General features: G+C 38.0%; 1 protein-coding gene across 1 annotated transcript in view; it reads left to right on the top strand.

Moving 5' to 3' along the window:
* Positions 1 to 16,720, top strand: part of GTF2F2 (general transcription factor IIF, polypeptide 2, 30kDa) — a 150,578-nt gene that overhangs the window by 108,717 nt on the left and 25,141 nt on the right. The window contains exon 6 of the mRNA XM_006884558.1: positions 5,148 to 5,247. Within this exon, the coding sequence (XP_006884620.1) occupies positions 5,148 to 5,247 (100 nt within the window). The remainder of the gene's footprint in view (positions 1 to 5,147; positions 5,248 to 16,720) is intronic.

Raw genomic sequence — 16,720 nt, 5'->3', positions numbered from 1 at the left:
TGGACTGCTAAGAAAACAAACAGATTCATCTTGGAGAGCTTTAAACCAGGCTGCTCCTTGGAGGCAAGGATTTTGAAGCTTCATCTGACATACTTTGGTCATGTTGTAAGAAGAGACCGGTCCTTGGAGAAGGACATCATGCTTGGGAGGGTAGAGGGCAGGTGCAGGAGGGGAACGCCCTCTAGAAGATGGATGGATTCGGTGACTACGATAATCGGGATGAGTGTGTTGGAGACAATGAGATTGGCACAGGACTGAACAGAGTTTAGGGCTGTTGTGCATAGCGTCACTACGAGTCGCAAGTGACCCGATGGCTCTTAACAACAACAACAAACTAGGCTTTACCAGAGCCTTTTCTGGTATCCGCTTAGAATTTACCCAAGTTCTAACCTCACCTGGCCTGTATTGCAGGCTTCCATTCACCATTCCGAATGTGGACCTTCCCTAGAATTTGCCTGTGGTGTCTGACTGGTGCCAGGCAGGCATGTTCTCACTCACTAGCTGCCCTAGTACTCCACTTTTTCTCATGCTCTCTCCCCCTCCCTCCCGTGACACTGTCCAGCTTCTCTCACCCTGCAAATGTCAGCTTCCCATTCCCCTTGAGAGATTCCCTCACATATGGGGGGGAGGGCACTTAAGGGGAAATACGTGTTCTTCTGTTAAGACCTATCATTTTAAGAATACCAGAAATTGCAGTCAAAAGTAGTTCTAGCACAAAGGTTAAATGAATGGTAAATAATGGTGTTTGCTTGCAAAATAACTCCTACATTGGCAATTGGTAGTGCAGACATTTGTTATTTGGAGGTTTTGTACTTGTTTAAATCTATTCTTGACAGCAAATTAGTAGTAACGCAACATTATTGAAATGTTTCTGCTTAAACTTTGAAAATAGATGGGTGAAATCAAGCTTTATTGTAGTATTTCTTGATATGGAACTGTGCTCTTTCATTTGTGATCTTTGTCAATAAAGATATCATTCATTAGCTTATTAATTTATTTAGGTGCTATTACATGAGAAATATTATACTTATTTATCAGTGAGGAAAGTAGCAGGTTTCTTGACTAAAGCTTTGAAAATCTTTTAAATCTGTCAACAGTTTAGAGCTTTAATGTTTGACTTTCTCCATTTCATTAGATTACCAAAGTTCATATTTTTATATTATGGGGGGGAGAACCTCATTGCTGTCAAGTCAGAACTGACTCCTAGTGGAGCCTCCAACGGATTGTCAGAGGCTGTCATTTCCATGAAAGGAGATTACCTGTCTTGCTCTCATGGAGCGTCTGGTGTATTTGAAAAACCTGTATCTGGGTTGACAGCATAGCTCCAAAGGAGGCTATTTATTATGTACAAAGGATCTCTAGTGGTGTAGTGTGCTTAAACATGATGATAGAAGGAGAATCGATGACTTTGAGTTGTGCTGGACAAGGATATCGAGCATACTGTGGCTGCCAAGAGAACAAACATGTCTGCCCTGGAGAAAGTGAAATTGAGCTGCTTCTTGGAGGCGAGGATTTTGAAGCTGCGTCTCACATACTTTAGGCATGTTGCCAGGAGGGACCAATCCTTAGAGAAGGACATCATGCTTGGAAGGGTAGAAGAATAGCAAAAGAGAGGAAGACTTGGGAACCTTGGATGAAATGGATTGACTAAGTTACTAGAATAATGGAGGTACATATGTCAGAGACAATGAAATTGACTCAAGATAGAGCAGGGTTCAGAGATGTTATACATAGCATCACTATGAGTCACAAGTCACTCGACAGCACGTAACAACAACAACAGTAAAGTTAAATTCTTATATCAACTCTTAAAAACCAAAAGGTTAATTTAGTGTTTCTCCACATAATTTAAAATATTAAATACTTTGAGGCTAAAATGACATGGCACTTTGTCTAATGGAATTGGCTTTAGAGCTCTTGCATTTGAATTGAAAGAAAATACCTACCGTATGAACTGAGTCAAAAGGCATGAGCTACAAATCAATTCACATGTAAGAGTATGACAAGAATAAACTGCAGTTATGATGGGCATTTCCGTAGCTTTTGAACTAAGCTCCAGAGACAGTGGTATTTCTTTTTTCTTTAAGAGAGCAGGCTTAGTTTTCTATAAAAGTAATCTGTGCTTATTAGCAGATGTTGGTGCCTTATTTGATGTGACTCATCTAAGCATTGTCTTTGTTACTTTACCACGTGACTGGGTGGTGGTTGCTCCTCTGTGCTGTCGACCCATAGCTGGCCCTTCAGTGGTTAAATCTTGCAGGAGGAGATTGCCCATCTTTCCCTTGCAGAGCAGCTGGTGATTTGAAGCTCACACCTTTGAGTTAGCAGTGCAGTTCCTTACTAGTGAAGCATCCATGCTCTATGACTAGATTGTTGTTGTGGTGGTGTGTTGTGTGCCTCTGAGTTAGAACTGGCTGGTAATTGACCCTACTAGCTGATGTTCATAGGCAGTAAATCAGACAGGAGATGATTGCCCGTCCTCTCATGGAGCAGCTGGTGGATTCAAATGTCTTTGGGGTAGTACTGCAGCTTCTTACCAGTAGGCCACTATGCATATGTGAAGTGTTGGTGGCCTGCCAAAGGGAATAGATAGCTTGCTAATAATATAAATAAGATAAATCGTACTTTTCAGAAGTAGTTGTTAAGTGCTCTCAAGTTGAGTGACCCTGTGAACAACAGATATGGACCCTGTCTCATCCTGCATCTCCTTATTTGAACCACTTACCACAGTCACTGTATCTGTCCATCTCATTGAGGGTCTTCTTCTTTTTTGCTGATACCTCAGCTTTACAAGCAGATGTCCCTTTCTAAGGAATAGCCTCGCCAAACAACATGCCCAAATTAAATGAGATGAAGCTTTGCCATCCTTTGCCATGAGCACTTCTCTGATTCCACCTCCTCCTAGACATACCTGTGTGTTCTTTTGGTTGTCCATGAGATATTCAGCAGTACCTGTCAGTGTACTATAATGAGGTAGCTTGCTGTGATGCTGGAATCTGTGCCACCGGAATTTTAATAACAGTAGATCGCTCATGGTGGATATGTTTCAAAGGAGTTTCCAGGTTAAAATACATTATGAAGAATTGGCCGTCTACTTCTGAAATGACTGGCATTTGAAAACCCTGTGTACTTTTCGGAGGCCAGGCCATGCAAATAAGATGGGTAGAACTCTATACCCGGTGAAGGGGTAGAGGACACTGTGTCTGCACTGGGATGATAGAGAAGGGGGAGAGTCATCAGCCTCCAGATGGGTGAGGGTGGGGATGTCCACACTTCTAGTCACTGGAAAAGTGTGGGAAATGAATGAAGCGATCACACTATTCTTATCACCAGTCACTGGCATGACCATACAGCTCTCGGTGAGCAGGGCCAGTTTTCTGGTTCGTAACTCAATCAGAACACTGCAGTAATTTAAAATGGCCAGTGTAGAGCTGATTTGGCAATGCTTGGCTCCATGTCTCCTCATTGTCTCTGTTCATTCTGTTTCTTCTACTAATTCAATGTCTACATATTTTCCTCTTCCTTTTAAGCTTACTACTTTATAAGATTAGCCTCTGTATCTGTTTTACTTGCTTTCTTATAGAGTCTGCATTTACTATCTGCCGAGTCCATATTAATGGCTTCTCAAGTTATCTTTTGTTCAAAAATACTTTCATTTCACTCTTACTCTTCATGTATAATTTAGGTAGATTTAGTGACGGGTTTTTTTCCCTCTGTAGCACTTTTAAATATATTTTTTTTATTTCTGTATCATACTAATGAAACATCTGTAAGTGCAATAACACCTATTGTCTCTCTCAAAAATAGACACTTTAGAAAGCTGTACCTTTTCTTTTAAAATAGTTTTTTTAAAAAAGTTTTTCATTTTATTGTGCTAATTCACCAAATGAGTTGACATCATTTTTTAAAATAAGTAAATGGTCAAAAAGTGTGAGTCATGCCATATTTAGTCAAAACCAAACTCCCACGTTTTCTACTTTATTATATGTGTGTGTGTGTGTGTGTGTGTGTGTGTGTTGTCAAAACAATTCGTAGCTGCCCCTCCAGAAGGTTTTCAGAGGCAGTAAATCACCATAGAAGAGAGTGTCCATCTTTCTCTGGGTTGGCAGTACAACTCCTTTCCACACATAACCTATCTATATATTCTCTCATACACATCAAGTATTAGTTTATTAATATTTTTTTTCCCAAACACATTCTTTGGAGTTACATTTTCATTTATCTGGAGTCTTGGAATGTTGTCCAGTAGAACTAATGATAATGGAGAGGGACATCATGCTTGGGAGGGTGGGGGGGCAGTGCAGGAGGGAACGGCCCTCTATGAGGTGGATTGATTCAGTGACTGGGGTAATTGGGATGGGAGTGTCAGAGACAGTGAGATTGGCACAGGACAGAGCAGAGTTTAGGGCTGGTGTACGTACATTGGGTGGCTATGAGTCACAGTCAACTCGATGGCACATAACAACAACAACATGCAGCCACTCACCAGGTATGACTTCTAGAGTCTGAATCCCTGTGTAGCCTCCTTTGTTTATCTCACATTTAACTTCAATCTGCTAGTATTTAAGTTTTGTATTTATAACTTGATTAGTGTTAGGCTCAATAATTTAGGATAATTCCTTTTTATAAAAAGTTTTTTTTTTTTCAGATTCTTGTAACTGATTAAGTTTTTAATTTGTGTAGTTAAGGTTTGATCATGAAGAATAGAATTAGAAACAAATCTTAAGAATTATAATGAGATAACTTTTAGCAAAACAACAGATTTTCTCATAAAATAAAGGATATCACTTGTAAGTAATGAGCTCCTTTCAAAAAGCATCTGTAGCAGACTAAATAGTTAGAAAATTACTCTCAAGTAAAGATGGGAAGGTAGGGGGACAGGGAAATTAGAGGATTAGGAATGCACAACCAGAATAGAATGAATGAGAATAATATTTGCTGTGAAAACTTTTACTTTAAACACAGGAAACCAGTTTTGTTTTGTTTTCTTTAATACTTCTAATATATTTGTATGTATGACAGATATTACAGTACATAAAATATTTTATTTATTGTGTTATTATTTGTTGGTTAAGAGTTATAAGGACTAGCCCTTCAGATTTGACTCTACCAAACAACTAAGTTTAAGAATGCCTTTTGTTTTTCAGATTGCAAATAGAAGAATCTTCCAAGCCAGTAAGACTTTCCCAACAGCTGGACAAAGTTGTTACAACCAATTACAAACCTGTTGCTAACCATCAATACAATGTAAGTCCTCTACATGTCGTGATTCTGTTGTATCTTTCCTTAAACTCTGGGAGGACCTAAACAGCCAGGCACCTGCTGCCACATGATACTGTTCTGGTCCCTCCTGCACTCCTATTCTCCGCTTGAGAACCCTTAGTTGCACATGAACACAAGACTTTGCAATTTAATTTTTTTTTAAAAAAGACCTGCGCTAGATAGTGGCGACAACCCAGATGTACATCAAGAGCTGATTGTGTTTGTGATTTAGCCATTTATGAAGCAATGCACAACAACTACATTTAGTAGCATGAGTGAATTTCACACCCTAAATGCTGGACCTAAAACAACCACACACAAAAGTATTTGCATTATTTATGTCTATAACAAACAGGTAAGGTCCATTTTTGGTGTAATAATTCAGGTTAATGTTGGATGGTTTTAAATGGTGGGAAATATAAAGGCCTTTAGGTGACATTTCATGATCTGAGTGCTAATTGTATGGAGTGTACAGTGTTCTGTTTGACCATTCATTGAACTGTACATTTACGATGAATGCACACATGTGCCTCTTTCTGCAAAGTGCTGGTGAATTTACAAAGTTTATGAATTTTAGTTACCGTGGGTTAGTCCATTAATGCCAGTCTCCTAACCATGCAGTTCAGATTTTCGTTACCATGCTCGTTAACTGAGTTCCTGCATAAAGAACACGCTTTGAAAAAAAAAAAAAAAGAACACGCTTTGGCGCCGCCTCTTCAGTCCACAGATCACTGCCTAAATGACATTGTAGTCAGTGATGTATCTCAACACTTCCTTCAGAGTCTGTCAGTGATTGCCCACTACACATCTGGGATTCCACAAAATGTATGGTTGTGTTGACTTCCTAGACTGCTGGGGATAAACCCACATGACATTTTACAAAATTGACTACAGGAAAAAAGTGATGTTATAGAAGCAATATATTACTGTGGCAATGTTGGTGCTGCCACCACTGAAGAGACTGCATATATTGTAGCCATAGAAACGTGCTGTAAGAACATTGAAAAGCAAACTTAACAACATGGAGGAAGAATGTGTTCATGCTCTAAAGGATGCAGATACTCTAGAGAAAGTGACTCTCAAAGATACTTCATATTGAAAAGAAATCTGGCACTTATACTAGCACAGTTAGGGTGTTCACATCATCTCAACTACTCTTACTGAAATTGTCACAATGAGGATATATTGTCTGAATTTACACTTAGCAGTGTAGCTCTTCCATTGGGATGAGAAGAGAAAGAGTTAGCAAAAACGGTTAGCACTCAACCATGTCCGTATTCTGTCACAATTACCTGTCTTAGAATAACAAATATTTGAATAACAATGCCTACATTGCTTTTGAGATACAAAACCAAAGTGAAACAAATAAAGTAAACCCCTGTCCTCATTCAGCTCTGCCAAGAAGCTCCCTCTTCATTCAGTTCTCTGCTGTGCTTTTTCGGATTCCCAGTTTAGCTTGCAGTCTGTCTTTCATTATTAGTAGTGAATACACATTTCTAGACTAGACCATTCTGGCTACTAAATTCCACTCCTGCTCTCGCTCTTTGTGATACTGCTTCAGGCCATCATTTCTGAAGCAAGGGACAAATCTCTCACAGGTCCACAAAAGCTGGTCAGAGCTCTGGCTTCTAATTTATCTTCTTAGTGTAGTTGACACTGAACAGATCTAGAAGATTTCAGAGGCTCGTTTGGGTAAAGAGATTTGAGAGAGAGAGAGACTTCGGATCCCATATTGGGAGTATTCTTACTTGCTTTCTTTTTTTAATCCACTTTCCTATTTACATTTAAAAAATTAGTTACATATATATCACGTTGCACAGTTTGAATGTCCAGTAATATTTTCCCCCATGTACATGTATCAAAATAGATAAGGCCACATTGTTGTTGTTTACTAAGATGGAGTGGATTGCGAAAGAACAGTACATTCACACAGTGGAAAACTATGGAGCATACTGGAGCAATGGCTTTGTAAATCATTACTTAACTTGGAGACTAGAGAGCATTATGCTAAGTAAATTAACTCAGTCCTATAAAGACAAATACTGTATTAGACCATTGTTGTAGAACATGTATGTGGATCCAAGTGGGGGAAGATGGGAGCAGGGGTATGAGGTTGGGTGGGGCAGGGGGAGTTAATCATAGAGTTGCACAGTTTGATAGGTGGAGGGGAGGGGTGGGTAAAGGAAATGGAAAAGATGTAGTGTGAAAAACAATGAATATGAACTTCGTGCGTAAACAAATATAAAATAAAAAATTTATTTAAAATTTAAAAAAAAGAAAAAGTGTTAACAAAAATTAAAAGTAAAAAACTACTGTTATTTATTAGAGGAGATGTTGACTTTTTAAAAGTTGACAAACATTATAGTTCAGTAGAAATGGCTTAGAGGTTACATAATTTAGTCTTCCTATAAAAAATTTTAAATTCGGTATAATACTGAAATATTGTCAGTTTTCCCAGTTAAACCTGCGTAAACATGAAGCCCCTTATTTCTTCTTAACAGTTTAATTTTTTAATGCCCTTTTCAAAAATAAAACTAAGAGAAAAAAGATGTATCCATGAATTTTTGTTTTTATTGGGAAGCATGATGTGCTCCCTCGGGCATGGCCATTCTCCTCTCCTGGGATGTCTTCTGAGCACTGTCGCTCTTGTTGCTGGCACTCTCTCCAGATCCACTGCTGACTGGCTTCTCCGTGGAGGAGAGCAGCTTTGCTGTTTGCTGCCTTTTCCTGATTCTCTGGTTCCTATTAGGAGAAAAACGTCTTCCTCTTGGAAAGACTTACTATGTCTCCTCAAAGTCACCATTGACCAGCTCTTTGGAGAAAGCTTTCTTTTTCTTAGGCTTGCGGAGAACAGAGCTAGGCAGGCATTCCATTCCTTTATCCCATTGGGAGGCTTTTTCTTCTTTTTGGGTGGGTTCCTTACCTGTCTCCTCATTTCCTCAGAATTACTACTGTTGTTTTCCAAGCATGCAAGTACAGTCACATCCACTTGGTTACTTTTCCTTTTTCACACATTTATTCTCCTGTTTGTCCAGCTTCCTAGTAGTCTTGTCACCTATTTCCTCTGCCTATATCATTGCTTCCTTCATGTCATCCAGATTTGTGTATGTAATATCTGCAGTCTCAAAGGACAGCCTCTCCTCAATTGCTCTTGAATTTTTTCCTCTAATACACTTGTAGGCCATGGAAAGACAGTTCATGGGACATTGCTGGATTTGTTTATCATGTATCCTGAGATGTAGCCTTCATTCTAGGCAGCTTCTCAGCCAGTGAAGCTGGAGTCCATATTTAAGAGTGTTTTCCCTTGTTTTCAGGGATCTGGAAACATGGTCCTTTCTAGTAGGCCCAAGGAGTTGTTCAAATGTCAGCACACCCTGATACTAAAGAAAGAGTATAAAACTTATTTTTTATTAAAGGGCATGTTAACTTTTTCAAAAGTTAAACATCATTATAGTTCTTTTTTTTTCTATAATTATATTTTATTAATTTTCATAAACATTTACAGAGATTTTGGGCTTCCACTCACTCATTGCTGCACTATTCCCTCCACCCTCCTCCCAGTTTGATCTTGTCCAAATGCCACAGTGCTTGTCAAAGCCAGTTCTGATTAATCTTCTTTGTCAGTGTGTCCTTTGCCATTCCCTATCACTCCTCCCTGAGAGAGACTTCACCCTGGTCATAAGGAAAAGGGGATGGCGTATTCTCTTAGCTACTTCCTGCTGAAAAGGGACGCTGTGGGTTTCAGGGTGAAGATCTTCTCTCACTACTCTAAAGGGCCCCTTTGGCAGTAGGAAACACATAGACTATTATGGAGATTGATTTTGGAATTTAGATGCACTCTTATTGATTGTGCTTGGCCGTACATGTTCATATCCTTGAAGATGTATCATGGGGGTGTTGCAACCTAGAAGACACAAATTTGACTAACAAGTTATAAGTACATGAGCCCAAAAATTATGGAAAAGTAAAAGAAAAGATTCTTTCTTTGTTTTACAAACCCTCCCCCAGGTCCCCTCCACCATGTAGCCCTCGCTCTAGTCTCCTGTGATGACAGAAATACCCAGTTATATCTCTCTTTTAAACGGTTCTCTCCCTCCTCTGTTTCAGTGCAGTATACATTATTGAACCCATCTTACTCAGTCTCTCCCCAACCCCAAGGACAGTCCCATTCTACAACAGTGGCATCATGTAATATTTGTCCTTTTGTGACTGGGATATTTCACTCAGCATAATGTTCTCCAGAGTCAACCATTTTGAATAATATTGCATGAGTTCCTTGTTTTTTAATGCAGCATAGTATTCCATTGTGCGAATATACCACAGCTTCTCTAGCCATTCGTTTGTTGATGGGCACTTAGGTTGTTTCCAACTCCTTGCTATTGTGAACAAAGCTGCAATAAACATGGGTGTGCATATATCTGCTTGGATGTCAGCTATGGTCTCTTCAGGGTATATTCCCAGTAGTGGAATTGCTGGGTCAAATGGTATCTCTATTTGCAACTTTTTAAGAAAGCGCCATACTGCTTTCCACAGGGGTTGCACCATTTTACACTCCCACCAACAGTGAATCAGGGTTCCAGTTTCTCCACAACCTCGCCAGCATTTGTTGCTTGTTGTTCTGTTAAATTTTGCTATTTTGACTGGGGTGAGATGATATCTCATAGTTGTTTTAATTTGCATCTCTCTTAGGGCTAGGGATTTTGAGCATTTCTTCATGTGTTTGTTAGCCATCTGAATGTTGTCTTCGGTGAAGTGCCTGTTCATATCCTGTGCCCATTTTTCTATTGGATTATTTACCTTTATCTTGTTGTGGTGCTCAAGTATTTCATAAATTCTGGATATAAGTCCCTTATCTGATATGTTATTACTGAATACTTTTTCCCAGTCAGTGGCTTCCCTTTTTACCCTACTGGAGAAGTTTTTGGATGTGCATAGGGATTTGAGTCTTAGAAGGTCCCATTCATCTATGTTATCTTCTCCTGGTTGTAGCTTTTCCAGGATACTGGGAAGACTGTTTATAAACATCATTATAGTTCTAATATGAATGATTTTGAGATTATATAAGACTTCATAAAAAAATTATAAACAATATCATATTAAAATATTTTCAAAGTTTTACCAAATATGGCTGTATTAAAAATGAAGCCTATTTTTTTCTTAATAATTGACTACTTTGAATGCTAATGTCAGAATAACATTTTTAAAAAACACTTATATCAAAAATAGAAAGCTGTTTTAAGTACTTTGGGATCTGTGAAAAAGAAATTGACGCTTAGCCATTCCCACAGTCTTCGTGTTCAGGTTCACTGTTGCAGTTTCTGTGTCAGACCATCTCATTGAGGGTCTTCCTTATTTTTTTATCCTTTGGTTTTTCCCAACATGCCCCCATTGACAGCATGAGCCCTGGTGATGACATGCCTAAAGTACATGAGAAGTTAAGACACAATCATTTGTTCTTTTGGTATTCCATGATATGTTCATATATCTTCGTCAACATTACAATTAAAAGACATCAATTTTTCTTTGGTTTTCCTTGTTCATTGTCCAATTTCCAGATGCCTAGAAAGCAGTTTAAAATCCCATGACTTAGATCAGGTACTCCTTCGTTTTTATACTAACACTCTTGCTCATTAGCAGTTTAAAAAGATCCTTGACAGCAGATTGGCCTGTTAGAACACATCTTTTAAAATATTTTTTTTAAACTGATGCTACTGTTTCTTGAATTTCTTCTGTGTCAGTCAATTCTTTATGGTACAGTAATTCTGTGTACTCCTTCCATCTTCTTTTAATGCTTCCTGGATCATTCAATATTCTGCCCATAGTATCCTTTTTTTTTTAAACTTTAATCTTTCTTTTATTTTAATGAAAGTTTACAGAGACTTTGGATATCCATTCATTCATTGTTACATACTTTCCTCCTTCCCCACACCTCCTCCCACTTCATTTTTCCCTTTGAAAAGTTAAAAAAAAAACAAAAACCAAAAACTTCCTTCATTGGCCAACTGATTGGAAGAGATCCATATTTATTCTCATTTCAAAAAAAAAAAGGGTTACCCAGGAAAGTATGGAAATTACTGAACAGTGTCACTGATACTACATGCAAGCAATATCCAGCTGAAGATTATCCAAAAATGACTACAACAGTTCATTGATAAAGAAAATATAGGAAGGATTTAGAAGAGCCCTTGGCACCAGAGACATTATCACCAGTGTCAGATGGATCTTGGTTTCAAACAGAGGTTACCACAGGAATTTCTGTCTGTGTTTCATTGACTATGCAAAGACATTTGACTATGTCAGTCACAACAAACTGTGGCTAACCTTGAGAAGCATAGGAATCCCAAAACACTGTTTGTGCTCATGCGAAACCTATACTTGGTCCAGGAAACAGTTTTTCTTTTGTGTATGCTTTGTAATATACAAAAATATCATGGTTTGGTGGGGTGTTTTAAATCATATCTACATATTAATACAATATTTTTATATTTTATATGTAGATATAAAATGTAGCATGTAAAAAAAATGTAGCATGTAGCTCATATTTTTCTTTTTTGTTCAGTAGTAGTATACACTCAGCATGAGCTCATGTATGCAAGCCTTTCAGCTCTCTGCTAGCACAGATGCCTGTATAGTTGTGTTCTGCTTGACTTTTGTTAGCTCATCACCTAGCCTATGTAAATTCCACAGCCTTCCTACTTAGATCTATAGCTTCTTGTGACCTTTGTCATGAATAACCCCTTTCTCATAAGGACTTGAGTCATCCTCTATAGATAGTGATTCTCACCTGCTTCTACATCAGTGTCACCTAAGAAACTGTTAAGAGAACAGTAAGATTTTGCTTTAAATTAACAGTTGTGGAGCACAACTATCTTAGGATTTTTTTTTTAAGCATTGGTTATTCTTGCACAGCCACTACTTCAAATAGGTAAGAACTTCTTCATTTCTCTACATCATTATTGTTTCAGAGGAGAAAATGATACCTCAGAGGAGACTAAGAATCTTTTCTATGCCAAGCCTAGAGTTTTTAAACATAAAATTATGTCTTTGTTCCCATTTTTCCTTCCTAGTTTGAAAAAAGATAACTCTTCCCCACCCCCACCATGTCCCATTTCTCTTTCTTTTCCTTATAAGAGCTTTTCAAAGGCTATAGAGAGCTGGACTAGAAATTGACTGTGAGAAAGACGAAAATGATTTTTAATTATTTGTACAGATTGTATAATTTGCTGACTAAAAACAGATGCCTGTGAGACTATATCAAAAAGACTCCGTATGTCCAGCAGTATTTGCCCATGGCAGTTTGTACCATGGGCAGAATACACTCTTTGTCCATTTGAATTTGCACACCAATTACTGAAACTCTAAAAAGAATTTATTTTCTCCCAAGAGATAGTGACACACTAGGCAAAAATAGAATCACGATAGGGGATGATAAAGATGATGCTTTGTAAGGATTTAAAATGCAAAACCGTGATATGCAAGGCTGTCTTTTTCACAAGTTAAATGAAAACCTTTGTAAAGAATGGTTTGACAAAGCAATCAAAGTATTTCTGCAAACAATCTAGAAATTTACAGACATCTGTATTATAATATTTTAATTGGTAGTGGGTGGCATGTATAATTTTAGTCAGCAATTAAGGATTCAGTAATGACAATGGAACATCTCTGATCTCATCCACAATGCCTTTTTAGCTCTTCCTTCTATTTCAGTCTGTTGTAAAAGTAAAATTAATTGTGTACAATAGGTATTTGAATTGTAAAAATTTGTGACTAGAGACTAAATGTGAAGTGTGTGAAGTGGATATTTTATTTCTCTGCAGTCATTTTTGTAGGATCATTAGTCACTAAAGACAGGTATATGTTGGGTAATTAAAATTCAAATCATATTAAAAGTTCTTCTATTGTAATGCACACTTTACCCAATAATTCATAGTGGCTCCTACCAAGATAGATATCTAATTGTTTTGAGTGTTAATTTTTTTTTTTTTTTGCAGTCCTTGTATAACAATAAGAACCAAAGGGCCCAAAGGAAAAAATAACTAAAAAGAGAGGAAATAAAATTATCTCAAACCTAGTCTTCTCTTAAATGGATTAGTCCATATCATTTGTATTTTTGTGTGTAATTTATTTATTTACTTACTTACTTACTTACTTACTTACTTACTTACTGTGAATGCAGCATTAAAATTAACATTGTTAAACTTTTAAAAGATAAAAGACTTCAAGAACCTTATTTTTGTTCTAAGATTATTTAATAGTAACAATGATCTTGGAAATCTTTTCAGGGTCTTTTATAACACACTTATATCAAAATTACACTGACACCAGAATAGAGGTCAGGAACATATCTTGGATTATAAGAAAAGATATCACTAATTGAGCAGTATAAAAAAACCTGGTTTCAGTCTATCTTTGCTGTAAGTTATCCCATCATATAGCTTCTGAGTAGGAACTTGGCCATTGTCTAGAGCATTGCAGTGCTAACCCAGAGGACATACTTTCCTGAGCAGTTCAAGTCCATTAGGGGAAAGATAAGCAATCTCTTGTGTGATTCACAGCCCCACAAACCCAGTGGAAGGTCAGCTATTAGTGAGTTCCAGTGCTACACCAGTGAGTTTAAAGTTTCGGTTTGTATATTCCATATTCTCGGATAACATTAAAGAACATCTCTGCTTTATTATTCAAATTTAAATAAAGGGTTCCTTTTCTAGCATCTATAATTCTCCAAAGAATATTATTTCTGGGAATTCTTTGTCATTAGACTATGTGTATCTGGGTTTTCATTCTCTCTTCTTATTCACTAGTAAAAAAGTAGTTAAGACCTCACTGGCCCCCCCAGGAATTGAGCCATAGAGAAATGTGGTTAGCACATTTCTAGCCTTTCCCCCTTATTTAAAGTAGACAAGCTTCAATAGTAAACTTCCTTTTCTTGCCTAGAAAGTACTCACTTCTTTGCAGTGTCTTTTTTAAAGACCAGTGACACTTGGCTAAATGAAATCCTGTATCCCACTCAAGCCTGCGGATGGGAATAGCTTTCCCCACTTAACAACAACCATTGTTAACCTCAGTCTTTCTTGTATTTCCTAAATCCCAAGTTTAAAAAACTGTTAGCTAACATTAAACCCGAATTAAAAGGTTAAACTTTGTAATTTCTTCATATACTAGGTTCAGGCATTTTGCTGCTTTTTATCAGACCTCTTATCTAGACTGTTCAGTCTAGTCCAATATTTCAGGATACAAACCAAATTATTGTTTAGCAAAGCTTAAAATAATGAATATTACCTTTAGAGATTCCTTGATATCACCCACTATGGATAAAAGACCTGATATATCGCTTTCCCCCTGTTCTTTCTGTGGGACATGAAACTTGTTTGGCTTTTTAATTCTGTTTTCTGAAAATAACCTAAGCAGTCAAGATGCCTTTGTTTCCAAAAATAGCCAAGTAAGTAAGGCTGCACATGCCCTCCATTTGCAGACTAGGTGGGGAAGGGACCTAATGTGGCCTGCATACGTATTGATTGGGTGTATTCTAACTATTGCAGACAGCCTTGACATGTACCCTTGAGTCAGAATCAACTCATCACTAACTCTCCAGTGGGTTTGTAGAGGCTGTAAATCATATGGAGATTATGATACTTCAAATTGCCTCTCTTTGGATTGGCAGTACAACTCCTTACCAAGTAAGCCACCAGAGCTCCCTATTGAAGAGGGCCTAAGTCTCATACTCAATGAAGCCCTAACAACTAGAGGACCTAGATCCTTGGATCATTCTCTACAGGACTCCTGGATTAGAGAGGAAAGGAAATCTAGGCATAGGAGAGGAAGCAGGCAGTTCATGTGTACAGTGGATGTCATGCCACACCTCCCTCGGAGTCAGCCTGTATCTCTATGCTTTATCCTTTCTCGTTGTAATACATGGGTGACTGTAAGCATAGGGAGAGCTCTGGTGGCCTATAGCCAATCCAAAGGCACATGGATCAAATGTACCAGCAGCTCAGAATAAGTAAAGCAGTCTCGCCCCATGGGATTTACAGCCTCTGAAAACTGATGGAGGGCCATCTGTGAGTTGGTTCTGACTCAGTGGTATGTAATAATTATGTGAGTGTAGGCAGTAGTTCTCTGTGAATTCATTGAGTTACTCTTAGTAGTCAATTATAAAACCCACCATTGAGAGCCAGCAGCAAGTATGGCATATTCCACCTGGCAGAGGCTAGAAGGACAGACTCCTAACTTGTGTGGGCATCATTGAGTGATTAGAGTGAGAGAGAAAAGGCCTCATGTGAGCCAGGATGATGAACAAGGAAAATAGTGATAGTTCTCTTTTCACTATTTAGAAAACAATTTTGTATCAGCTGTTTTCCCTGCATTGTCTGTTGCCCTATGTCCACCACTCTTTGGATCTTGCAGACAGAAAATTCATTCTTTGGACAGACTTCAGGTCCACATCCTTTTTCTCTAAGCTGGCTTTGCAGCTTCTCTCTTCATTGCATTGAGTCTACACTTCTACCTTTTTTTTTTTTTTTAATTAAACAAGGAATCATTTAAATATGATTCAGAGCCCTTTTCTTTTGGGTCACAGTTAAGCTAAACCTCTCTAAGGATGCCCTCATAGGAAAAAGTGGGATTTTCATCTTCAGTCCATCATAGTCAAATTGGCAGCATCCTTATTCGTGTCTGCAGAATCTCATTTTTTTTTTCATTTTTATTTTATATTGGTTTGCTTACAAAGTTCATATACATTGTGTTTCACATTATCCTTCATTCGCATTGTGTTTCATACAGTCATTCCCATGTATTATGTTTTATAGAATAAATCACCATTAAACTATGCTTACTATTACCCTCACTTTCCACATCGCCTCTTGGTCTTTCTTACTTCCTTTATCTACCCCCTACCCACCAAGATTGCACAACCGTACAATTCCCCCCACATTCCCATGCCTCTGCTCCCACCCCTTCCCCTCTTGAACCCCATACACGTTTTACTTGTTATCCTTCTATTTTTACAATAATAATCTTATACAATATTTGTCTTTATGAGACTGAGTTAGTTCACTCAGCATAACACTCTCCAGTCTCTCAAGTTATGTAGTAATTTTTGAAATCATTGCTCCTGAGCACTTAATAGAATTCCATGTTTTGACTGTACCACAGTTTTTCAGTCTATTTGATGGTGGTTGGACGATGGGATTGTTTCCATGTTCTTGCAGTAGTGCTTATTCTTTAAGTGTGCTTGTGTGCATTTGTTTTTCCGTCTTGAGTAGTCGTGGATTTCCTCCTTTGTCACAAGTTTCTCTAGCCTTTCCACTCTCTCATTCACTCATTGCCATTTAGTTGGAGTCAACTTTTATTTCAGCATCTGTTGGGTTTTGGGAGACTGAATTGTTCAGAAAGCTATTGCCCGTCCCTCTCCCATGGAAACTTGTGAATTTGAACTGAGAGAGGGATGTGGAAATTGAGT

The sequence above is a fragment of the Elephantulus edwardii genome, unplaced genomic scaffold (genome assembly GCF_000299155.1).
Source record: "Elephantulus edwardii isolate Elephantulus edwardi_28Jun2011 unplaced genomic scaffold, EleEdw1.0 scaffold00036, whole genome shotgun sequence".
In the NCBI taxonomy this organism is placed as follows: Eukaryota; Metazoa; Chordata; class Mammalia; order Macroscelidea; family Macroscelididae; genus Elephantulus; species Elephantulus edwardii.
Note: the sequence above shows the minus strand (reverse complement) of the source record. Positions and strands in the feature narration are given on the sequence as shown.